Source organism: Arvicola amphibius, chromosome 3, assembly GCF_903992535.2.
Source record: "Arvicola amphibius chromosome 3, mArvAmp1.2, whole genome shotgun sequence".
Lineage (NCBI taxonomy): Eukaryota > Metazoa > Chordata > Mammalia > Rodentia > Cricetidae > Arvicola > Arvicola amphibius.
The window spans coordinates 187597583-187622082 of NC_052049.1; the positions used below are offsets into that span (position 1 = coordinate 187597583).

The 24500-nt window shown below is 47.7% G+C and overlaps 1 protein-coding gene and 1 long non-coding RNA gene across 7 annotated transcripts in view; one reads left to right on the forward strand and one right to left on the reverse strand.

The window, feature by feature from the left end:
* Snrk (SNF related kinase) overlaps window positions 1-22606 on the forward strand; it is a 55184-nt gene extending 32578 nt beyond the window's left edge. For all 5 annotated transcript variants that reach the window (XM_038321239.1, XM_038321238.1, XM_038321242.1 and 2 more), the window contains 4 exons: window positions 10215-10356; window positions 14649-14861; window positions 17154-17288; window positions 19204-22606. In XM_038321239.1, the coding sequence (XP_038177167.1) occupies window positions 10215-10356; window positions 14649-14861; window positions 17154-17288; window positions 19204-20371 (1658 nt within the window). In that variant the 3' untranslated portion in view covers window positions 20372-22606. The remainder of the gene's footprint in view (window positions 1-10214; window positions 10357-14648; window positions 14862-17153; window positions 17289-19203) is intronic.
* On the reverse strand, window positions 18472-24500 carry LOC119808793. 2 transcript variants are annotated; one of them, XR_005284563.1, is made up of 4 exons: window positions 24080-24500; window positions 22593-22754; window positions 21071-21420; window positions 18472-20913 (listed from the first exon to the last, which is right to left on the reverse strand). It is a non-coding gene; the product is annotated as an uncharacterized LOC119808793 (long non-coding RNA). The 2 variants fall into 2 exon arrangements; XR_005284562.1 differs by having other exon boundaries at window positions 22593-24500.

A 24500-nucleotide genomic window follows, 5' to 3' on the forward strand; every position in this document is an offset into this window, starting at 1 on the left:
CCTGGTCTCTTCATGTCTGCAGCCAAGATTTTCTGGTGGTCTCCCCTGATCGAATCTGATCTTTATTAATTTTGAAGGAATTCATAGCTCTTTATTTCTTGTGAAAGCAAAGGTATAACCTCTCCCCTGATGCAACACATTTTCTGATATCTACTCTGAAGTTAAGACATTCTTGAAATATATAGACTGATTTAATTCAGTAATTTTTTTCCCCCACAGTCCAGTATCTCTCAGCAGCTGGCGTGTTTTTGTTCATTAGCATTTAAAAATTTCAGTCAACAAGGCACCATCCAGGGTCCAGACCCCTGTGTATTTCTCATCCTTACATGGCTTCTTTTTATAATACTTTATTCTTTCTTTAAAGGTTTCCTTTATTATTTAAATTATTTATTTTTTCTATCTATACCCATATTCTTTTCTTTCTTCTGCATCTAAGCACATTTCTAAGCATGCTGTACCTGTTTAGAGGTTTTTTTCCAGTCAGGACCTGCAGCATTCCCTGACCGCATGAACCAAGTCTTAAACTACTAGGCAGTAACCAGATTACCCACTGTGCCACTTTGCTTAGCACATGGTGTTGGCGCTCTGCCCCCTTTAGATTCATGGGCACCAGTGGTAACCACACCTAACTGTCCTAGCCGGGTCTAGCCATCCCAACTCTGGGAAGTTGCTGAACCCACTTTCCAGAGTCCCTGTGAGCCACAGCCAACTGTCATGCTTGTGGAGAGGCCCAGGCTGTGACTGTGGTGCTGGCTGGTATGACTTCTTCTTCTGTGAGGTCATGGCAAGTGTTGGAACACCAAATGTAGTCAGACTGGGACTGCCAGCTCCCCAGTAATGACACAGATTTATTATTAATTATGAGAGCTTGGCCTTTAGCTTAGGCGTGTTCCCAGCTATGTCTTATAACTTAAATTAACCTGTTTCTATTAATCTGTATTTTGTCACATGGATTTTACCTTTTTCCCATTCTGTATGTTCAACTTGTTCCACATCTCTCTCCACCTCTCTTCTTCCCAGAGTTCCTCTCTTTCATCACAAGTTCTGCCTATTACTTTCTGCCTAGCTATTGACCACTTAACATTTTATTAAAACAATCAGAAGGTGCCTTTCACACAGTGTGATCAAATATCCTGCAAAAGCCGACATTAGGATAGTTTATTTGGGGGATAAGGAATGACAGACCCCCTTGGTTTGCAGTCTGTCAATGAATTCTAGTCCAACTAAGGGTTTGTATTTGAAGATTTAAGGGGAAGGTGAGCATTAATGTATACTTGGCCTTTCTGAGCAGATGAAAAGGACCTCATTAAATGACTTATGCAGTGGGCATAGTAGAAGAGAACATTTAATCTTACAATTGATTGTGTATTCAGGATGTAGCATAAGATTAGTGACGAAGGAAAACACAGACAGAGCAGAGTGGAGCATCATAAACGACACGACACGGACAGCTGCTTCCCAGAAAGAAAGGTGTCAGCGTGAGTCAGTGGAGGAAAGATAAGTCTCAGTATGGTTGCAGACACCGTTTGTGTAAGCTCAGCTTGGCTCAGAGGCCAAATGTCAACCTGGAGAACTCCAGACGGAACAGGAGATGTGTGCAGGCTCAGCTCAGCTAGAGGTGTTTAGATGTCACAACAAAAAGCATGAGTAAGAGAAAAAGTCACTTATCTGTTAAAGAACTTGTTTCCAGAATGTATCAGACACTGTCAGCCCAGTTGGGCACGGTGTCTGGAGCAGGAGTCTGGGTTGTACGGGACATTCTGTCTCAACCGTGACAGACAGCGATAAAAGGCACCACCCCAACCCCAGCACTTGGAGGCAAACGGACGGGTCTGAGTTTAAGGCCAGTCTGATCTACAGAGTGAGTTCTAGCATAGCCAGAGCTACACAGAGAAACCTGTATCCAAAAACAAACAAACAAAATACCAGAGATAATGCCAGGCGAACACACCTAGGCACTCTGTTCCATTGGCCACTCAGGAAATTCAAGCTGAAAATCACACCTATTAGGATGGATGTCATTTTTTAAACTGAGAATAACAAGAACTGACAGGGATACTCATGTTGTAAGTTCAGTTGAACGGGACAACCCAAACTCAGGCTCCTTTTTGGTGGAACCATAGGATCAAGGTACCTCTTTGGAAATGGAGGTCTGTTTCATTAATAGTCCACACCCACCTAGCACGGCACTCTTGATGGCCAGTTTTGCATGTCCCGCAGAAATGGCGGCCTGCTTCATGCTCTTGAAAGGGCAGTTTTGCGTGCTCCGGTTGTGTTGCATTGACCAGACAAACGGAATTGGACCATGTTTGTGCTGACTTTAAATAGTTGTGCTTTGTCTTGAGAGTCACACTGCTGTGTTGCAGTGCACTGTGGGGGTTTGAAGTCACTGTGTGACAACAGCGTTCTGCAGTGGTTCCTCCCTGGAGAGCATCCACACTGACACGCCATGAAAGGCGCAGCATCTCTGTGTGTTCCTGTGCCCATGCCCTTGTCTCATGCTCTTTACTTCCATGATATCGGCACCTTAGACTTTTGAGATCAGTTTTACAACAACATTGAGTGGTAGCTAGATATTTTCCCCTGGGGCTAGTAAAAGGGACGTAGTCATCAAAGATTTAATTTTTTTAAAAAGATTTATTTATTTATACAGTATAATAAATATTATACTGTAGGCCTGTAGAAGGCCTGTAGGCCAGAAGAGGGTACCAGATCTCATTATAGGTGATTGTGAGCCACCATGTGGTTGCTGGGAATTGAACTCAGGACCTCTGGAAGAGCAGCCAGTGTTCTTAACCGCTGAGCCATCTCTCCAGCCCTCAAAGATCTACTTTTGCAAGGTGTGAATTTGTAACTGATTCTTCACCATAGTCTTTAGGAATACTTTGAGGAGTTGTTCTGATGAGTTAGAGAATTGGAGGTGATCAGGACTTTGTCTGGTGATGTACCTGGGTGGCTGCCTGTGTTTGCTCTGACTTTGCTGTCTCCTTCACTAAGAACATTCAAATCTGTCCTGAAGAAGGGGAACGGAAGTAGTCAGAACAGCCACCAGCATTGCCTGACTCCTTCCTGGTTCACGAGCATGGGATCAGTTCCCTCCACATGGTGGTATCACACACACACACATATACATACACACAAAGATGGTCCATTATCCTGGATTTAAAAAATGTTTTATAACAGCTACATATTTTGTAGAAAATAGCTGGTTTTTTTCTTATCTGAGTTTTCTTAATCTTTGAAGCAATTACTTGCTTTAAAAATTGAAATAAGCCGGGCGGTGGTGGCGCACGCCTTTAATCCCAGCACTTGGGAGGCAGAGGCAGGCGGATCTCTGTGAGTTCGAGACCAGCCTGGTCTACAAGAGCTAGCTCCAGGACAGGCTCTAAAGCTGCAGAGAAACCCTGTCTTGAAAAACCAAAAAAAAAAAAAAAAAAAAAAAAATTGAAATAATTCTTATTTCTCTTGTTATGGAGAGATTGATCTGTGAGTCCCTTGAGGGGATCCTACAGATTGCCCCATCATAAGTGGAGAACACAGACTATGCTGAGGCTGCCTTCTTTAGCCCTTTCATTTCTGTAGAGAATGTCACCCCCACCCCCAGTCCTGCTCTGTAGCCAGGGGCAGCTGATCTCACCAAGAAGTTACCAGAGAGTGGTGGAGGAAAGGGTTAGGCTCAGAAAGCTGGATACGTTGGGTGAGATGACTCTTGCCCTGGCAGGCGTGTTCTCTCGTGAAGCCATACTAAAAGTAAGAACTTAGCTGTGGTTTTGTTTTTGTTCTAGGCCTAGCAATCTCATCTTCATTTTATGGAGTTGTTTCCTGATAGCACTAGGTTGTAAAGTGGGTGTGAGGGTCTGCTGAGTTGGTATCTGCTGCCTGCCTGGTGTAGGGGTGTGTATGTGTGTGTACATGCGTGTGCGCATGTGTGTGTTGTGCATGTGTGTGCGTGTGTGTGTGTATGTGCATATGTGTATGTGTGTGCATGCGCATGTGCTCACAATGTGGCTGATAAATCTTAGGCTTCTTGAATTTTTCCATTTTACTTGAGCAAACAAGTTTGCACAAGGCCGTAAGCAGCTGACTACAGCAAACTTCACCCTCCTCCACCTGCTGCAGACTTCTTAGACTCCTTCTCTTTGGTGTTTTTTGGGAGGCTAGGAATAAGCACTGCCTGCCCCTGCAGTCTGGGACTGCCTTTCCCACAGTATTTGCAGAACTGTCTTGTCCATGGTCTTAGGTTCACCCCAGTAGCAGGCTCAGCTAAGTCCAGGGGATGTGTCCTGCATTCAGAGACCTCAGCACAGTGGTAAAAAACTGTGATGACCCCACAGCTGAGATTTCCTGGTGCTGGGTCTCCAGGCTGGAAGGCAGTGTGAGGGACCTCAGGGAAGATGGGGGTTGTAGGGGGAGCTCTTTGAGAATTTAAGCAAGTGGCAGAATTGTGTCCTTGACTTGGGAGTCACAGACTTGTAGAGTAGTGGTCAGTGCTGATTGCTAAGTTTAGACACAGGTAGAAGTGCCAGGAATGAGGCCGGGCTGCAGATGGCGACAGTTTGGGGCAAACTCCATAGCTCAGCTCAGGTGGCACTGATTTTGTTTCCAAGAGCATTTCGGTGCATTCAGGTCTTGCTGGAAAGGAGATGTGGAGAAGCAGGCTGGAATGGACACATTCCTTTTGGCTCTGTTTCCCCCTGAAACCATCTTCAGACTAGAGAATGGCCGAAACTAAGGGGATAGAGACAGATTATTGACTTTGTGAAGAGCCTGTCTGGGTTCCTCCACCCTCTTCAACTTTGCTCTGGGTTTGCCCTTTGGTGCTGGGGATCAAACCCAGGGCTTTGCATATGCCTGGTGAGTACCTTACCCCTGAGCTGCGGCCCTGACTCAGCTTCACTCTTAGCAATCAATCTGTTGAAATAACCTGATAGTTGTGTGCGCTAGCCCTGGTATCCTTGGGACTAACCACAAACCTTGTCTGGAGTAGGAAAGAGTCTTCAGTAACCAGCACTCCAGGTGATTTTGGATGCAGACCAGTAGTTCTTGCTGGGTAAATAGGAATTCAGTGTGGTAAACCACAGGCAGTTAGGTTGCAGGTTATCATACAAGAAACAAGGGACCTGGCGTTTATCGTAGGCCCCCAGGATCCACACAGTTCTGAAAAGAGTGCTCTCGGAGGAAAAGGGTGCAGCTCTCAGCTGCTGTCTCACTGGCAGTGGTGTAGACCACTCTGGTTCTGTTTATTTATTGACTCATGACTAATTCTGTTAAGAGAAAGCTTGAGGAAAAATAGTAGAGGTTTCTACCTGAAACCTTTCATGCTTCCCATTTTTATTACTTTCTAATCTTTATTTTAGATATGATTTTTAAAAAAATTAGTGTGTTCTTTTGTTGTTCTTGTTTTCATTTTGACCTTTTGGTAGCCTGCCTAAAAAAGACTTTAATATAAATTCTACACCAGCCTGAGAATCAGCATCCTTCATCTGTGTTGTGATTGATAATTCTACTGTGTGCATAGCAGGGGAGACTTCAGGACTCATTTGGAAATTGTATTTCTAGTTCTCCTGAGAGCAGCCAGTGTGACTCCCATCCTCTGTAACATCAGACTAAGATCTGTCCACTTTTCATGTGTTACCGTGAATTGAAAGATTTTTTTCTTTTTACTAAATGAACACTTATTTTTTCCATGTTTATTAAGTAAGAGCAGAGGGAGTAAGCCTAGAGGCAGGGCCAGGTGTACTCCTCGAAGGCCTGCTCCTACTGACTTAACTTTTGCCAGACTTAACCTCCTAAAGGTGCCACAGCCTTTAAAATAGCACCATAAGCCAAGGACCAAGTGCTCAAAACATGAGCCAGTGGGGACAGTACAGATTTAAGCCTTAGCACTTGCTCCTGGCTTCCAAAGGCTCATGTCCATCTCTAATGTGAAATGTGTTTAGTCCCCATAATTGTATCAGTCCCTTTGAGACTAATGTCTCTTAGCTGTGAACCCTGTATAATAAAAAAGGAAGTGAAATCTTTTCAGTGTGCAGTGGTTCAGAGTAAACACTCCCCTTCCTAAAGGGGGACTAGGAGGAGAGGAAGGAGAGATTGGACCAAAGACTGAAACCCAGCAGGCCAAACAAGTCTGATAGCACCATGTCTGGAAGCTGGAGCAGGTGCTGGCATTATCTGAGTTCCTTCTTGTGGCCCTGCCATTTGCAACACTCATGGGCTCTGTGCTGGGTAGTTTATGTCAGCTTATCACAAACTGAAGTCATCAGAGAGGAGGAAACCTCAATTAAGAAAATGCCTTTATAAGATAAGCTATATGCAAGCTTTTAGGCATTTTCTTAATTTGTGATTGATGGGGATGGGCCCAGCCCATTGTGCCATCCCTGGGCTGGTGGTCCTGGGTTCTATAAGAAAGGAGACTGAGCAAGCTGAGAAAACAAACCAGTAAGCAACACCCTTCCCTGGTCTCTGTATCAGCTCCTGCCTCCAGGTTCCTGCCCTGCTTGAGTTCCTGTCTTAGGGTTTCTATTGATGTGAAGAGACACTATGATCATGGCAACTCTTATAAAGAAATACGTAATTGGGGGGGGTTCACTCACAGTTTCAGAGGTCCAGTCCATTATCACATGACAGGGAGAATGGTGGCACACAGGCAGACGAGGTGCTGGAGCAGTAGCTGAGGGTCCTACATCTTGCAGGCAACGGGAAGTTAACTGAGACACTGGGCAGTATCCTCAGCCCTGAAGATGGCACCATTAGCTGGGGACCCAGTGTTCAAGCCATGACAGGCTCTGGTTTCTGAGCCGTTGTCAGCCCACCTCGTCACTGCAGAGCCTTCCTTACCGTCCTCCTTCACCAGGCCCATCCGTTGGCTTTTCTTCCTCTTGTTGCCTTTGTGCCTGGCTTTCCTTGGTGAAATGAGAGCCCTGTGAAACAAGAGTCACTCATCTCTGCCATTGCTGTGCCTGGGACGGTGCCGCTGTTGCTGAGTACAGGCAGCTCGGTCAGTGCCTTTGGACATATGTGCTAAACAGTTAGCGAGGCTTCACTGCCCACAGCGGTTCCGTGGGGATGTAGATTAGGTCACACAGTTTCTCTCCGTGTAGTGTGCGTGTGTGTGCGTGTGCACACATATATGTGGAGGCTAAGGTTGATGTCCAGAATTACCTATGATTGCTCTTCCATTTTAATCAATGAAGCAGTGTCTCTCAATCAAACCCGAGTGCCCTGATATGGCCACTCACTAGACAACTTCTCATGGGGATGCAGCCTCCACTTTCCAAGGGTAGATGCAGGCAGGCTATCATGCCCATTTTGACATGTATATGGGTTCTGGGAATACAAACTCCCATCTTAATGCTTTCAGAGTAAACATTTAATCACTGAAGCATCTTTCCACCCCACACCCACACATTTTAAAATCACTTGGGAATTTTCTGCATTTGTTTCATGGCCTGTTTGTTGTCATTATTTGTTTTGTTATGAGGTGGGTTCTTTCTCAGGCTGATCTCAGCTTGTGAGCCTTATACCTGCCCCAGCCATGAGGGCTGGTATATTAGGTGGGTGCCACTATGCCTGGCTAGTAGCCTCTTTTTATGATTTTCCTTTTACCCTTATATTGCCAAAAGTAAAATCATTCAAGGATAAAGAGAGAAGAAAAACAAATCTGGAATAGAAATCCAGCCTCAGTGTCCACAGAAGATTGGTTCCAGGATGCCCCACATCAGCCCCAGAACACTGAAGTCCTGTGTATCCGTGATAATAGTACGCTGTGTGGCTGTCTTAGTATTAACTGTCAACTTGACACAGCCTAGAAGCACATGAAAGAGTCTCAATTGAGGAGTTGTCTTTATTGGGCTGGACTCTGGGGCATGTCAATGAAGGATTGTCTTATTATTTGATGTAGGAGGGCCCAGCCAACCGTGCATGGCATTACCTGGGCCAGTGACCCTAGGCTGTGTAAGAAAGCTAACTGGTCATGAGCCAGAGAGTGAGCCAGCCCACAGTGTTTTGTGGCTTTCTGGCTTCAAGTTTCTGCTTGAGATCTGCCCCTAACTTCTCTCAGTGACGATGAATCCTGTCCTCTTGTAAGTTGCTTTTGGTCAGACTGTTTCATAACAGCAACAGTAGGAGCTAGATCAGTGCCTACACAGACATTCCCATATATATGAATTCCCATACACATACACACAGAGAGAGAAGGGAATCTATAGACCCCCTTACATAGTGCTACGTACATTGTTGAAGCTTCACTGGATAAGAACAAGTCTGAGCGTGCTCAGTGCTGATCCCTCTCCTTCATGGGAAAGTGTTCTACATCTGAAGCTGTCTGTCATGTTGACATGTGGTCCATATTGAAATACTTCAAAATTTTGCACATTACTTAGTACAGGGCTGTGTTTCTAAGCTCCTCACCTTGTAGGTAGTTGTGTATGGAGAAGTGATGTGAGCTCCAGCCAGACTGTGGGGTCTGCTCCTCGTGTCCATCTCCTCCTTCGTTGCCCCCCTGACCATGCAGACGGACAGTGTTCATTTGCTTGAGGAGATGATCCTTGCCTTAGTTACGGTTCTGTCTGTCCTGAGACATGGCAACCGAGGCAGCTTAGAGGAGAAAGGATTTATTGTGGGTTACAGTTTAGAGGCTGATTCGTGACTGCCATGGCACCCAGCTGTTTGTAACTTCAGTTCCAGGGGATCCAACACACGCTTTTACCTCCACGGCACTGCATGCATGTGGCATACATACATACAGGTAAGACACTCATATACATCCACATAAATCTTTTAAATGTTGTACAAGGAGAGTTTAAGTTAAAATCAGTCACATACATTTTCCTTAAAGACCTTCAGGTCTGATTAGAATCGAGATTCTCAATATTTCTTGATAACTATTTAAAGAACAAGTCTAATCGACTGTTGTTACTGACGTTACCTGAGTAGAGACCTGAGGCCCAAGATCGGGGCAGCTCGTGTTGAGGGCAGGGCCAGGCGTGTCCTAGGATCAGACCCAGCGGCCTGTGAGTGCCTTCGTTTCAGTGGCTTTCCATAAGCACACCCACAGCAAAGTGTGCCACACACCTGAGAAGCCACACTGTGAGAAATGTGGGTTCTCACTTGTTGCCCTTCTTTTTCCTTTGAACCAAGGAAATGGTATTTGATTAACAAATTTTAATTTTCTTAGGTTGGAACTTCCATTATTTTAGGTGTTTTAGGCTTACATGAAAACAGCAGCTGCCTATTACCAGGTGTGATGGCTTGGCACAGACCCTCCTCTGAGCCTGTGTATACAGAGCGCTGCCTCAAGTGTTGTGTGTGAATAAATATTACCACAAATACATTTTTATTTTTAGAACGAATTAATTTTTGATGCCCTTCTTAAATCCTTTTTTTTGACCTGAAAAGTTTTTTTTAAAAAAAAAAATCACTTTTTTTCTAATTAAAAGGCTTGTATTTTATTTAAAAACAAGAGGTAGGAAGTTGTTTGCTGTTGTGAGTCCTCAGGTGTCAGTTCTTGCAGCTTCACATGGGCAGGGTCCTGCCAGGACAGCAGTTTGTCCAAAGCTGGGCAATCCTGGGATACTAATGACAAATTTACTCCCTCTTCTTTTTTAAAAAAAAGTTTGTTTTACTTTTTGAATAATGTATGTTGGGTGTGCACTTTAGTGCAGTGTCCTCGGAGGCCCTGGGGCTGGAGTTACAGAAGGCTGTCAGCCCCATGTCTTACCCTCTGTGGAGTAGCTCTTACTGTTTGCAGACTAAGAACTTAAACCTAGGACCCAGCTCCACCATGTAATGTGGTACAGACCCAGTGTGGGCTCTGCTTGGCTTGCGTGACAGCCGTATTTCTTGTCTCTGAGCTTCACATTTCTCATCTGTGCCGCTCAGGGGCTGTGTGACCCAGTTACCACCTCAGGATGAGGAGAAAACAACGGAGATGATGCTGACCTCAGGCAGACCCTTCCAGCCTCACAGCGTTAATGTGTTTAGTGCTGGGGGTGCTGTAGCCATTGGGGAAAGCAGACTGTGTCCCCGACTCAGAAGCCTGGGCACTGATGGCCTAGCTCTCCTGTCAGTCAGACTGACCCCTCTGCTCTGTTGAGCTTTTGCAGTCTGTTTTATATATTTTTAAGGACAAAGTACTTGTTAGCCTCCCTTTCCTCATCCTGATGTTCCTGGTTTTCTAGATACTCCAGTATTTAAATGCTGTCTTTCGTTTGTAGACATATGGAGCCTGGGTGTGATCCTTTTCATGCTGGTGTGTGGGCAGCCGCCCTTCCAAGAGGCCAACGACAGCGAGACACTGACCATGATCATGGACTGCAAGTACACTGTGCCGCCCCGTGTGTCTGCAGGGTGCAGGGAGTAAGTAAAGCATGGGCACGTAGCATGGCTCCAACGCCTGACACGCCTTCAGCATGTCAGTGCAGTGATCTGAGTTCATTTAATTTATGAGATTACTGTTTCTGCTGTTATTGTTTGGGGCCACGCAGTAATATTTGATAAGAAATCAAACAGAAGAGTGCCAAACAGTCTTGCTTATTTCTTACACATATTTTCAAGAAATCCATTTTGCCTCTTCAGCCTCTAGAAGTGGTGGTTAAGACCTTTCCTGGCAGGTGCCTTTCTCTTTGTGGCAAAGCCAGACCATTTGGAACTGTTTGCGTTTCCAGAAGAGGGTTGGGCTGTCCTTGTCCTTGGCAGGAGCATGGCATTGCAGAGCTCCTCCTGGCTGTCTCGTGGCAGCATGTCTTAAGAACGTGTGTCTTGTATTCTCACATCCTCCCACAGCTGAGTGGAGCCTGTGCTCTGGTGTGCGCCACTGTGGGAGGCCCGCACTGACTCGCTCTGGGGGTCAGGATTGCAGTGAGAGGTGCAGTTGTGGAAAAGGGATGTGTTTTAAATAAATAAATGAGATTGTGGGTATCAGATAAATTTTTTCCTGTCGGCTGTAAGAAAACGATGGCAGATGGGGCGGGGGGTCTCTTCCAGGTGGAGTCCAGCTTGGGCATCCAACCCTGTGGACTCAAGTCCTGGCTTTCCTGCTGACTTCTGTGAGCGTGGCACAGTGTACTCAACAGGTTACTGTGGGAATGTCAGGAAATGATAGTGTAGAGCGTGCAGTTTAGACTGGAGCATGGGGAGGCTCTGTGTGAGGAGGTGGAGGTGATTGTGGGCTGTGTGTCGGTCGTGGTGCTTGGGCACACAGGAGGCTGGTGGTGATGGTAGATTGTAGCACATGGGAGGCTGTGTGTGTGTGTGTGTGTGTGTGTGTGTGTTGGTGGTGATATTTGGTAGGAGGTATATTGATGTCTCTGGTGATTTTAGGTTGGAGCACACGGGAAGCTGTGTGTGTTGTGGTGGTATTGACTTTTGGCTGTCAAAAATGGGGGGCTATATGTGTGGGTGATTTTGTACTATAGGACAAGGGAAGCTCTCTCTGTGTGTGTGTGTGTAGTGGTGGTGGTTTTAGGTTCTTGATCTTACTATTCCCCCTAGGAAGCAGGTGTACACCAAGTGCAGGTTAAAAACAAAAACAAATCTCATTTTACATCATTTGAAAGCCTGCAGGTTATAGAATCAACATGGATGCTTTTTTTCCCCAAGATCTAAGATGTTGCCTCCATGTCTCCCTCCTAGGAGGATTATTTTTTAATAATTATAAGAGTGTTCAGGGGGCTGGAGAGATGGCTCAGAGGTTAAGAGCATTGCCTGCTCTTCCAAAGGTCCTAAGTTCAATTCCCAGCAACCACATGGTGGCTCACAACCATCTGTAATGAGGTCTGGTGCCCTCTTCTGGCCTTCAGGCATACACACAGACAGAATACTATATACATAATAAATAAATAATAAATATTTTTTTTTAAAAAAAAGTGGTCAGATAAGAAACAAAACAACATCGGGTGGTGGTGGAAGCGGCACACGCCTTGAGGCCGGTGGATTTCTGTGAGTTCGAGGCCAATCTAGTTCCAGGACAGCCAAGGCTACACAGAGAGATCCTGTCCAAAACAAAACAACAACCAACTTTTTCTGGTGTGTTTTGCTAAGTGGTGTACTTTAAGGAACCTGACCGCTTCGCCTAACTTTTCAGTGTGTTGGTCTTGCGTGTCCGTGATGCCTTTGCTGACTGGGTGCTACAACTGCGTGCGTGGTCGTCAGACTGAAGCCTGTTGCTGCTCTGTCTCTTCCTGAAGACTGGCTTCTCACGCATTCTGCCTGTCCTCACGTTGGTGTTATTTCTTCTACTTGACCCAGGAGCTGATTCTGTTGTTCAGCTCAGTCTCCTCGCTTTCGTTGTCTTATTTGATGCCTGCCTTGTTCACAGGTGGTTTTACTTCTAGTTAGTGTTGCTTTTGATGTCTAAGTGACTGTATAGTCAAAGAATACAGTCTGGGTGTTCCATGTTTTCACATTTTTGAGGCCTGTTTATGTGTATCATGAAGATAATTGTTACAGTCTTGTTTTTGATAGAGTTGTATTTTCAACTGGGGTCAGAGGTCTCTATACATCTTTAAGGTCAAGCTCAGTAATTATATTTTTAAATGTTTGCATCCAGAATTTTCTTCACCTACTGAGATAATCTCCGACCATGATGATAGCTTTTTTTTTAATTCCTTAAGATTTATTAATTTTTGCTTTGAGAGTTCTGAGGTAAAGTTATTAGCTGCAGGTAAGTTGAAAACTATCATCTTCCTGATGCGTTGAATCTGCCCTTTGTATCAGTTTTTGTCAGAGTTATGCTTCTTGTCCAGGTCTGTGTCATATTTCTGGGGCATCTGCACCTGTCTTCTTTGGGTCAGCGTCTGTGTGTGACAGTTTTCCTCACCTTTTTGAACAGTCTGGACCTAGGGCCACAGTTTGTCTTTTCAGCTGTGCGCTGTTCCCCTTGCACTTGGAGTCAGTGGGGGATGTAGGTGTGGGCCATCTCTGTACACTTCTCTTGTGGTCAGTGGGGGATGTAGGTGTGGGCTATCTCTGTCACTTCTCTTGTGGTCAGTGGGGGATGTAGGTGTGGGCTATCTCTGTCACTTCTTCTCTGACTTACCTTCTGCCCTGGAGGGTGGTGGAGACTTTCCTTCTGTCATTTATCTCATGTGTCAACTAGCTGGGAAGTTATAGGCTATTATTTTAGTTTTCAAAAATCCACAGCTAATACTTCTATTGTCTTCTAAAACATTTTAAAATCCTAATGTTTTAACTAATACTTTAGTAGTGTTTTCTAATTCTAGAAATTAAACATTTTATGTAGTCAGAGATCTTCTGACTACATTTCAGGTAAACTTTGCTAACTCCTTTCTCGGCTGGAATTACATCTTCCACCAAGACTGTGCTCTTCACATTTCCTTCTGCTGTGGTCAGTGCTTCCTTAGGAGGTCTTCAGGCTGTGTGCCCATGAAGGGGTCACCCCGTGAGGCAGCCCTGGTCCCGTTCTTCCTTCTCTGCTCCTCAGCCTCTGCTGTCCACCTGTCTGCTTTGCTTGGAGCTTCCGTGTTGTTTAGACTGTGTTAGGCTTCCTGGCTTATGATTTACATTTTTTCATGAATTTGGAAAATTCTCAGCTACTACCTTCCCAAACAGGCTCTCTTCCTCTTTTTTCATGTCCTCTTGGAACTCTGATTTATACCTGATAGCTCTTCCCACGCGGTCTTGTCTTTCATTCTTGGTATTTCTCTCGGCCTGCAAACAAAGTGTCTCCTTGACTTTGTATTTCATTCCATGAGTTCTCTTACAGTTTCTAAATGTGTCCATTGTTTGCTTCTTTCAATTACAGGGGTTATTCTTCAGTTTTTGAAGCCCCTTTTTATTTTTTTTCTCAAGATTGTCTAGTATATTTTTGCCTGTTCTTGTTTTCTGGTCATATTTTCGAGTTTTGTTTATATGTGAAGCACATTTGACAGTGAAAGTCTGTGCTGCATGTCTGGCGTTCACAGGGTCTGCACTGGTTTGCTGTTGAGGTCTTGCTGATGGCTCCTTATTTCCTTTGTGGGTTTGATCTACACTAGTTTTTGAAACACTGTTTAGAAATTCTTTTAAGCTCCATTCTACAGAAAAGAGTTATTTTTCCAGAGTCAGCACTGGGCTCACAGGCTCCTTTCTCACCCTCTTCTGGCTAGTGGATTTCTTTCTCGTCACTGACATGGAGTCTTCTTTCTTTCCTAGAGCTTTCTGTGACCAACTGTCACCTGCCCATTGCATTCAGTAACATGAACCCTATGTAGCCTTCCAAACAAAGCAGGAGCAGATGGAGCTACCAGCTCTTGTCCCCATGGCTCCTGCTTTCACTGTTTGTCATCAAATATTCCTTGTTAGTTTTTTGTCAATACATTCCTAAAAAGTTCTCACATGGCATTATCTTCATCAGGAGAGTCACGTACTCCTGTGGCACAGCTGGGCAGTGCTGCCTGCTGTGCACAGGCCAGTGTGTAGTGGGGCAGAGGCTGACATCTCCAGTTATCTGACCATAGGAGCTGGTCCTCACCAGGACTCCAGGAGGCTGAGGTGGTTTTGCTTTACAAATACTGTGGCACCAGATGCTCATTTGTCAGTGAACCCATAAATGGTTGTGACTATGTGAGAAACAGTGCTTGTTGGTGACATCCATCATTACTAGTCCTTGCACACAGTTTGCTTCAGTAACGGGCTTCCTTCCTTCGCAGCCTGATCACACGGATGCTGCAGAGAGACCCGAAAAGGAGAGCCTCTCTGGAAGAGATTGAGAGCCACCCTTGGCTCCAGGGAGTGGACCCCTCACCAGCTACCAAGTACAACATCCCCCTCGTGTCCTACAAGAACCTCTCAGAAGAGGAGCACAACAGCATCATCCAGCGCATGGTGCTCGGGGACATCGCAGACCGAGACGCCATTGTAGAGTACGTCTGGGCTTCCTGACACTGACAGGCTGCTTGGTTTTCTCATCACTGTGACTGAGTGCTGACAAAAGGCATTTCAGGGAGGAAGGAGTTAATTCTGGGCTTTAGTGTGGGGATGTGGTTCTCTCTGGTGGGGAAGGGCATGGTGGTAGGATCAGGAGCTGGACGAGTCACACTGCGTCTGCCATCAGGAAGCACACAGTGAACAGGAGACACACACAGACAGACTTCCCAGTAGGCAGCCGTTGTCCTCCAGGATTCACACGTGAGCTAACATGTTGTCTTTCATTCTAGAGGACAGGTAGCCCGTTGCAGGCAGTGTCAGTGGGTAGGCACCTGTGGAGTGGGATGGATAGGATGGTAGGGTCTCAGGATTCGGCGTCTGTAGAAGCGTCCCCATCATTCCTGGGTCCTGGCATGACAACAGGCTCCAGCAGGATCGTTTAGTCATGTGATCCCTCTGGCTGCACTGTGCGTACCAGGACGGTTGTTGTTTGCTCCCTGGGCCTCTGCAGCGTCCTGGAACCTGCACATTACATATTTGCTCATGAACTCAGAAGAGTTTTTAGTGACTTTAGTGCCGCTGAGGAGAGTGCAGCGTGACGGTGCTCCGCTCCGCTCCAGCACGGGTCAGGACCGTCTGTCTGGAAACAGTGGAGCACTCCCACAGATGAAGAGTGCAGTTAGTGTGTTAATGAAACAGATGCCCCAGCTCAGGGAAGCAAGAAAGAGGCCACCATGGGATGGCCACTTGGGTCTGGCTGTGGATCGCAGTTCCCTGACCTGGGAAAGAGGTGGGCACAGGCTTGACATGGAGGCCTTGTGTGTTGTCTGTTAGCAGACATGTCTGGTGGGAACTCTGGTCTCTGGGAAAGAACATATCTGTAGAAAGGACACACCCCTTTAGAGTAGTAGTTTTAGCATAGTAAAAATAAAGATTTGAAGAAATAAAGCCAGACTTTTAATCTTGGTGTTAGTTTCCTGCAGGATCTCAGTTGCTTCTGAGTGTCCCCTGGTTGGTGTCCACCACCCCCACAACCTGAGCAAGTGCAGGACACCTGCTGGCTCTTCAGACACTGTCAGGATGTGTAGGAATGTCGCCGCGTGTGCTGTAGTGTCAGACCTGCAGACTCAGTGCAGACTCTGTTGCAAACCCATGGTGACCGCAGCTTGCCAAGCACATGGCTCCCAGCTACTCACACTTCTTGTTGACTGCTCATGCTCGGAGAATCTGCTTATTCTGAGAGCAGCTCCTGAGTTTAAAGGCCTAAGTGTCTTCGTAAAGGATACCCCCTGAACACAGACAGCTGCTTTCTCAGGAACCATTTGTGAGAAATCACCCCTCCCTGAGTTTGACCCCAGGATGTCCTGCCTCACCAGCTGCCCTGTATGTTTCAGAGTGATCTTGAACCCTGTTTCTTACACATGCTGTAGTTTCCCAAAGCCAGAGGCGTTCAGAAACCAGAGCTGTGTGTTCCTAAGCCTTGTGAGGTTTTCCCATGACGGCCAGCTGCAGGAGGTGGGCAGGGCCATGTGTTTTCTTGTCATGTCTCCAGCACCTGGCCACCGTGCTGCCTGGCCTGATGTGGTGACCTGGGAGCTTGTTGTTTGAATGGATGAACAAGCACATTGATTTCACTAAAGCAGAGGATGAGAGTGGCACCCTCTGGATTGCACTGATTGCTGTCCGGTGTACGTGCAAAAGTAAAAACCACTTCCCACCATTCTGATTGACCCTGGCTCACAGACTATCTGGGTAGCATGGGTCTTGTCTTTAGTCCATTCTTCTCATGAAAGAAATCAGCTCCACATTACCAGCCATGTTTCCAGAAAATACACACACTCTTAGAAGCTTGTTGTCTCTTCTTATGTCTGGATGCGGATAGCAGTCCAGCTACACCGCAGTCTGCTCTTTGCTCACTGATGCGCACATTTTTGTTCAGTTGCTTCTTTTTTTTTTTTTTTTTTTTTTTTTTCGAGACAGGGTTTCTCTGTGGCTTTGGAGCCTGTCCTGGAACTAGCTCTTGTAGACCAGGCTGGTCTCGAACTCACAGAGATCCGCCTGCCTCTGCCTCCCGAGTGCTGGGATTAAAGGCGTGCGCCACCACCGCCCGGCTCAGTTGCTTCTTTTTGATGTCAGTAATAACCTAAGAAACTACATGGTTTAGTTCTCTCTAATTTGTATTTTTGTCTCATTTTAAAAGCTTCCCAGATACTGGATTTCATTAGGTTATACTAATCTTGTAAAAACTTAGCTGCTTAGCTTCTGATCATCTTGATTTCTTTCTCCAGAGCCCTGGAAACCAACAGATACAACCACATCACAGCCACCTACTTCTTACTCGCTGAAAGGATCCTGAGAGAAAAGCAAGAGAAGGAAATACAGAGCAGGTCTGCAAGCCCCAGCAACATCAAGGCCCAGTTTAGGTGAGAAAATACCTTCATTGATATTAGTAAGCTAATGTTTTGAAATAGGGAGCTGTCTGTTGATGCTTCATAATTCTGCAGGGAGGAGGTTCCTCACCCTCATGGCCATGACAGTTTCCTCCACAGAGGTGAGATCACGTTCCTCTGCTGTGTGCTGGCGGTGCCTCACCTCTTGGGTCCCTAGAGACCGCCTCCCAAGAGCAGTGCGAATTCCCTTAGTTACCTGGAAGACTTTTAAATGGGGCATTTGGGGTGTCAGAGATTAGAGAGCTACATCAGTCAGCTGCTTTATTAGCTATTGGAATCTCAGGAACACATCTCTCTGATTTGGTCGAGTACCACTGTTGACCTCCTGAGGCGAGGAGGGTGGACTCCTGTTGGGGCCACTGACCAGAGCCTTCCCTGAAGTTGACCCTCGGGCTTGGTTGGTGAAGCCTGCCCTGCGGGTTAGCAGTCCTGGGGCTTCACCATCAGCACCCCCTCCGGGCACCCCCGGCAATCTCCGCTCCACCTGCAGTGCTCTCTAGCGGCTTTCCTTCTCTCCCATTAACATGGGCTCTCCCGGCTGTCACTGCTTGGACAGGTGAGTCCTGTGTCACCTGCTCAGGAGAGGTGAGCTGCCAAACTGTGATTTTTCACACGGTGTTTGCCAAGGCTACCCCTGAGTGTGGCTACTCAGTAGGTTTTGCTTTAAGCTGATGGAGAAGAGCTGAGCCTGCATTCTGCCGTGCTGCTCCTCCTTCTCCATGGCCCGACTGCAGGGCCTGTGCCTTAACTCCTACTGCGGGCCTCGCTCAGGGCTCTCTGGCTGGTTTTCTCACTTGGTGGCCTCTCTGAAAACCTGCCTGTTACGCGCCTCCAACAGTGGTCGAGGCAAGAAGTAGTTTTTCCCCCATACAGTTGCTGAGGGGGGAATATGTCTGCGCTAAGGTATTTTACAACTGCAGTTTTAATTGGTATGAAATGCAAATGTCATCATGAAAATAGCTTATTGTGAATGCTCTTGAGATCATTACACCCTCTGGCTTCACCCCACTCCCTCAGCAGAGAGCACGGTCAGGAACTCAGGCCATTTAGAGCCTCCCACATGGGACCTCCAGATTGAAAGACAGTGTTTAACAGTTTTGCTCTCTAGTACCCTGTGTGGGGATTTATACTAGGTGAATCTCATCTGCACTGTGTGTGCGTGCGTGTGTACATATGTAGATGGTACGTGTGATGAACATGTGTGCATATGAGTCTGTCCATGTGTTTATTTGTGAGAGTATACTGGATATTTGTATGTAGGTGTACATGTGTACATTTGTAGATGATAGCATATGCATGTGTGTATGTATATATTAGCTTGTCTGAAGGTGTATGTGTGTGTGATCGTGTGTGCAGCTGTACATATATATGTGTGTGTCTGGGTGTATGTGAGCGTGTATGTAGGTGTGCATGTGTAGAAGTGTGTGGTGTTGAGGTTTAGGGAGAACTTGTGCTGCCCCAATATTTGTGTGCCCCATGTTCTTTTCTGGCAGCTGTGGTGTGATGAAGTTGCCACATGTCCCTCTGGTATCCTTGCTGATGGACCTGAAATGCTTTTTACATCTGTGGATTTCATCCTAGCTCTGTGTGTGTTAGGATCTGTGTGCTATGGCTGTGTGTGGAGGTTTAAGGATACCTTGGGTTTTGGTCCTCATCTTCCATCTTGTCTGAAACAGGGTCTTTGCCATGTGTGCAGGGATTGCTGGCCGATGATTCTGGAACTAATCCAGTCTCTATCCACCACCTTGTGATGGTGCTGGGATTACAAGGGTCCTCGGCCCGTCACATCTAACGTTCCGTGGGTGGCAGCCAGCACTCTACCCACCAAGCTGTCTGTCTCCCAGGCCAGGCCAGCGACTACATGACGATTGTCTCCTCTGTCACACAGGCAGTCGTGGCCGACCAAAATCGATGTGCCCCAAGACCTTGAGGATGACCTCACTGCCACGCCTTTGTCACATGCCACGGTCCCACAGTCTCCTGCTCGGGCTGCTGACAATGTTCTTAATGGCCACAGGAGCAAAGGCCTGTGTGACTCGGCCAAGAAAGACGAGCTCCCGGAGCTGGCTGGGCCAGCACTGCCCACTGTGCCACCCGCGAGCCTGACGCCTGCTGCCAGTGGGCGGAAGTGTCTGTTCAGGGTGGAAGAAGATGAGGAGGAGGAGGAGGAAGACAAGAAGCCTGTGTCTCTGTCCACGCAGGTGGTGCTGCGCAGGAAGCCGTCAGTCACGAACCGCCTGACATCTCGCAAGAGTGCGCCGGTGCTCAACCAGATCTTCGAAGAGGGCGAGTCCGACGATGAGTTCGACATGGACGAGAACCTGCCGCCCAAGCTGAGCCGGCTGAAGATGAACATCGCTTCCCCGGGCACGGTGCACAAGCGCTACCACCGCAGGAAAAGCCAGGGCCGCGGCTCGAGCTGCAGCAGCTCTGAGACCAGCGATGATGACTCTGAGAGCCGCAGGCGGCTGGACAAGGACAGCGGCTTTGCTTACTCATGGCACCGGCGTGACAGCAGCGAGGGGCCGCCGGGCAGTGAGGGTGATGGGAGCGGCCAGAGCAAGCCTAGCAGTGGTGGCGGGGTGGACAAGACCAGCCCGGGAGATCAGGGCACGGGCAGTGGCGGCCAGGGTGGCTCAGGCGGGACTCCATCAGGTGCAGCAGGCTCCTCGCAACGCTGTGCAGGCCCCGACTCCTCCTCATCCTCCCCAGCCTCGGCCTCCGCTGCTCCACGCGGTGCGGAGCTTGTGCAGAGCCTCAAACTTGTTAGTCTGTGCCTAGGCTCCCAGCTGCACAGCGCCAAGTACATTCTGGACCCGCAGAAGGCCTTGTTTTCCAGCGTGAAGGTGCAGGAGAAGTCCACGTGGAAGATGTGCATCAGCACCCCAGGCCCTGGCCCCGCTGCTGACCTGGACCCCATGAGGACCAAGAAGCTGCGGAACAACGTGCTCCAGCTACCTCTGTGCGAAAAGACTATCTCCGTGAACATCCAGCGCAGCCGCAAGGAGGGGCTGCTCTGCGCCTCCAGCCCCGCCAGTTGCTGCCACGTCATCTGACCTGTAAAGCGCGCTCCGCTCACTTCATTTGTTCTGACGTGACAATGCATGGTCCTTGTGCATGCTGCTACACGCTACTTTTCTTTTCCAGCCGAAAAGTCTACTGTGTGATTTTACATTCATGATTTCAGTGTGGATGACCAGGATGAAATTGTCTATCTGGAACCCAACGTAAATGGAGCGCTTAGAAATTCATGTTCTGCACTTAACCTGGAGGGAAAATGCTTTCGTTTCCTTGTGAAAAGCCCAAATTCCTGTCCTGACCTCCGGTGATAGGGAAACTCCATGCTCTGAGGCACCCTGGTGCCTGAGACAGAACCAAAGCAATAACGTGGTGATGCCCACGGGCCTGGGCGGAGCAACAGCCGCTGCCAGCCCCCCAGGGCCTGTGCACCAAGAACCGAGCCACGGTTTGAGCGCCCACACCTGTTTGTCTTAAGCGATAGTGTGAAAACAGTTGGGGCTCTTACGTTTTCATTGACAAAGATGTTCTTGTTTGTAGTAGGTGAGATCAGCTACTTAGCTTTGTGAGGCAGCTTCCCCTGTAGAATTACAAGGAGACAATCTTTTGTGAGGTGATGAGGTGAACTCTCGTCTTAACTCTTAGAGTACTCTTAGAGTGTATGTCTGTCTGTCTGACAGATCAAAGAGAGGCTCTGTAAGTCCCCCCCGCAGGACATAGCGGGGTTTCCTTCAAACCTGTGTGGAGAGGAGATGCTGGAGTTCCCACTGCAGTGGTCACAGCACACACAGATGGCAGCAGAGTCAACACCGACAGTAAAACAGCTTCCTGGGATTGGTTTTTCAGGAGCTTGGTGGTTAGGTGGCCTCTGGTTTCTCCAATCCATGGCAGCATCTGGCTCAGCTGCAAAGAGCAGCTGATGAGAACTCCTCAGGAAAGGGTAGTGCTCCAAGCTGCCTTCCTGCCACACTGACCAGAGTTCTGGTCCCGACTGATAATCAGCTCCCCAGGCATCTTCTCTGAGGCACATCTTCCCTAATCCTGGGAAGCCCAGATGCTGGTTTGGTTTTGTTTTTTACACTGTGCCCTAGGGTTATGAAAGCAGTACATAAGTGACCTGTGGGATGGGTGTCACTGGGCCCAGGGTCCTTCCCACACTCTGCCGCTTTCTTTCCTGACTGTGTAATTCAGAGCGGGTAGGGCACAGGCCAGTCACTTGTCAGTGCTCAGACTCAGTCCTTTAGGGTTGATATATATTACTCCGAACTTCACAGTATAACCTGACTATGCTAAGTAAAAATGATACTTAAGATACTTCCTAGACCTAGGCTAACTGCTTGTGCTTTAAGCTACAGTCCCTTCAGCGTGACATTTGTATAGTTGAAAGTGATGAAGGTGGATGTGTGGGTGAAGCCATAGAACATATTCGCTTGAAATTCTTAAGCAGGGATCTTCAAAGGGCCAGAAACCAGTGTGGTTCACAGAGACCGTGAGAGCCGTGTCTGTGTGAGCGAGGAGAGACGTTTATAGGGGCATCGCAATAAACTCTGTCGCAGCTGTTTTCCAAGTAATGTACATACTCCTCTGTGGCCACGTCCAGCCTCGGAGTGGCACCTCTGAACTCAGCCGTCTGCGTTTGGTCTCCAGTGGTTTTATATTCAGGTGTATATACGGTGCTCACTCTAGATCAGCAGTGTTGGCCATTTATGCTGCAGAGCTGTATCATAGCCTTATTAGTTGTGTGTGGTTGGTGACCCTCTGGGCACATAAATGTCTGTTGAGTGGTGTCTTACCCATTCGTTGACAAGCGGATGTCTGTGCATGTGTCTATGTCCTGGGATGTTGTCACAGGGCGGGAGCAGAACACCATCACACCAATAGTGGACCAAACTACTTCTTGCTCTAACCAGTGACTTGTCCCCTAACCTGTCTTCAGAAGTCACCTAGAGTTACAGTAGTGTATAAATTAAATATTGTGGGAAAAGTTAGTCTTGTATTTTTCTGTGTATATATATATATATATATATATAATTATGTACTTCTGGAATTCTATCTGTATTTAAAGATGTGACAATCTTGACACCAATTTTAATAGTCATGAAACTGAACAAAGATGTTCTACCAAGTCAGAGTTGGTGTGCACTGAGAACACAAACTCATTGGCTGATTGGTCATTGCCTCTAGTTCTGACCAGTCTTTCTTGTGTGAACATGACAGGTGTGTGACAGACGGGAAGTGATCAATAATAAAGTGACATACGGTGTTCAGCAGTAGACGCCGAGTCTGTGGTTTTCTCATGAGTGTCGCTCTGTCCGTGCCAGTCCAGCACAAGGAGGCGGAGTTTGCTTCCCATCGCTGGGGGGGGGGCGGAGAGGTGTGCAGAAACCACGGTCCTGACGGCAGCCTTTCCTTTAACACTGCCTGGACAGAAGGAAGAACAGAGCTGTGACTACTTCACCTGCTTTCCCTCACCTGGCTCGTCCCTAGCTTCGCAAACCACAAGACCCTGCAGTCTTCGTGGTTCCAGGTCTGCCCTTTCCCCGGAGCCATAGAGCCTTTGCCTCAGTCAGTCAGCCTTTGTGTTCTGCAGCCCTCCTCTCTCACTGGTGACTTTGTTGGGTCACTGTCACCTCCACTTGCAGAACCCAGGGGACAGATCTAGTGGCTTAAGGGACTCCTGTCATGGTGCCCTGTTTGACTCTCAGTTCAGTGGGTCTTCGCACATTCGGTGGTTTGTGTCATTTCTATAATCCATTCTTACACATCCAAAAAGGTCTTTTGTCAGTATCTTTTTCCTTAGCCTTCCCGCTGGCCTAGGCTGTCACTGCCCAGGGTCCAGCTTCATCCCTGTGAGAATGGTGGCTGGGCTCTTCAAGCTGGAAAAGCCCCATTTTCTAGCTAGACCTTTGCTCCTCCCTGCCTCAACATTCACCTTTACCAACTCATGCGGGCTCCAGACCACACGCACCCAGTCTTCCAGACACACCCACTTCTTTGCCAGGGACATATTTTAGTCTCCTCTTTGACTGAACACATAGATACATCCAGAGAGAATCACAGTCTCCAAGCCCCAGACTTGCCCTTGAAATGTCTCCTGCCCATCAGATGGCAGTCGCAGAAGTTCTGTGAACCAGGATTCTTGATAGCAGCCTGAATCAGTGACCTGTCTCACCCAGTAACAAAATACCTGGCTGGCAGCCTGAGGAAGGCAGGCTTTATTTTGGTTCAGGGCTAAAGTCCACCATGGCAGGAAAGGCATGGAGGCAGGAGCTCGAGGTGACTAACTGGTCATGCACGTCCACAACCAGGGAGCAGAGTTGAATGCTGTGCTCAGCTCCCCTTTTATTTGTCCACAGTTGGGGAGATGGGGTTGCCTCAGCAAGCCCATAATTCTTCACACACCTCCCCAAAGGCTAAGTATAGACAGTCCTCTCAGGTATGGACAGGACTGTCTCCTAGGTGACTCTGGATGCTGTCACTCTGACATGACAGGTCTACCCCCTGCCAGTTTGATCTCCAAACAGCAATTTGAAGCTATAGCCTCTTAGCCCTTTCCATAGGTGCATGGTTATCTCAATGCAGAATAATTAGTCCAACTTCAGGAGTCCCCTAGTCTTTAACAGTTCCAACATTATTCAAAAGTCCAGAGCTGTCTTATCTGAGGCTCAAAGTATCTTAGCTGTGAGTGCCTATAAACCAGCTACGTGTTTCCGACATACAGTGGTTCCCAGTGAACGTCCCCATACCTGAAGAGAAGCCCGGGGACTGGTCGTGGGCCCTCCAGCTCCATGCCTGGCAGTGGGGCTTGTGATGGAATCTCTGGGCTCCACAGGGCCTCCTGCTCTGCCCCTGCTGCACAGACAGCCTCTCTCAGGCTCCATCTCATTCCTCCACTTTTCCTCAGCAGCAGTCTTGTGCTTCTGAACTAACATCCTTGGGTCTCACTGCAAATTGGGTTTCATCTTCACAGCTTCACGTAGTAGCCTTTCAGGGCCATTGACTGCCACAGACTGCCTGGCCTTGGTGTGGACAATGCTGTCAGGTTCTGCTGCCAGCTAGGTACGCAGCTTGGGCCCCTGGACCCGAGCAGGGAACCCCTCCTCCGGAGGCATCCTGAGCTTACACACTCCTTTCACGAGGACACTTTCCAGGGGTTGGGGCTCTCTC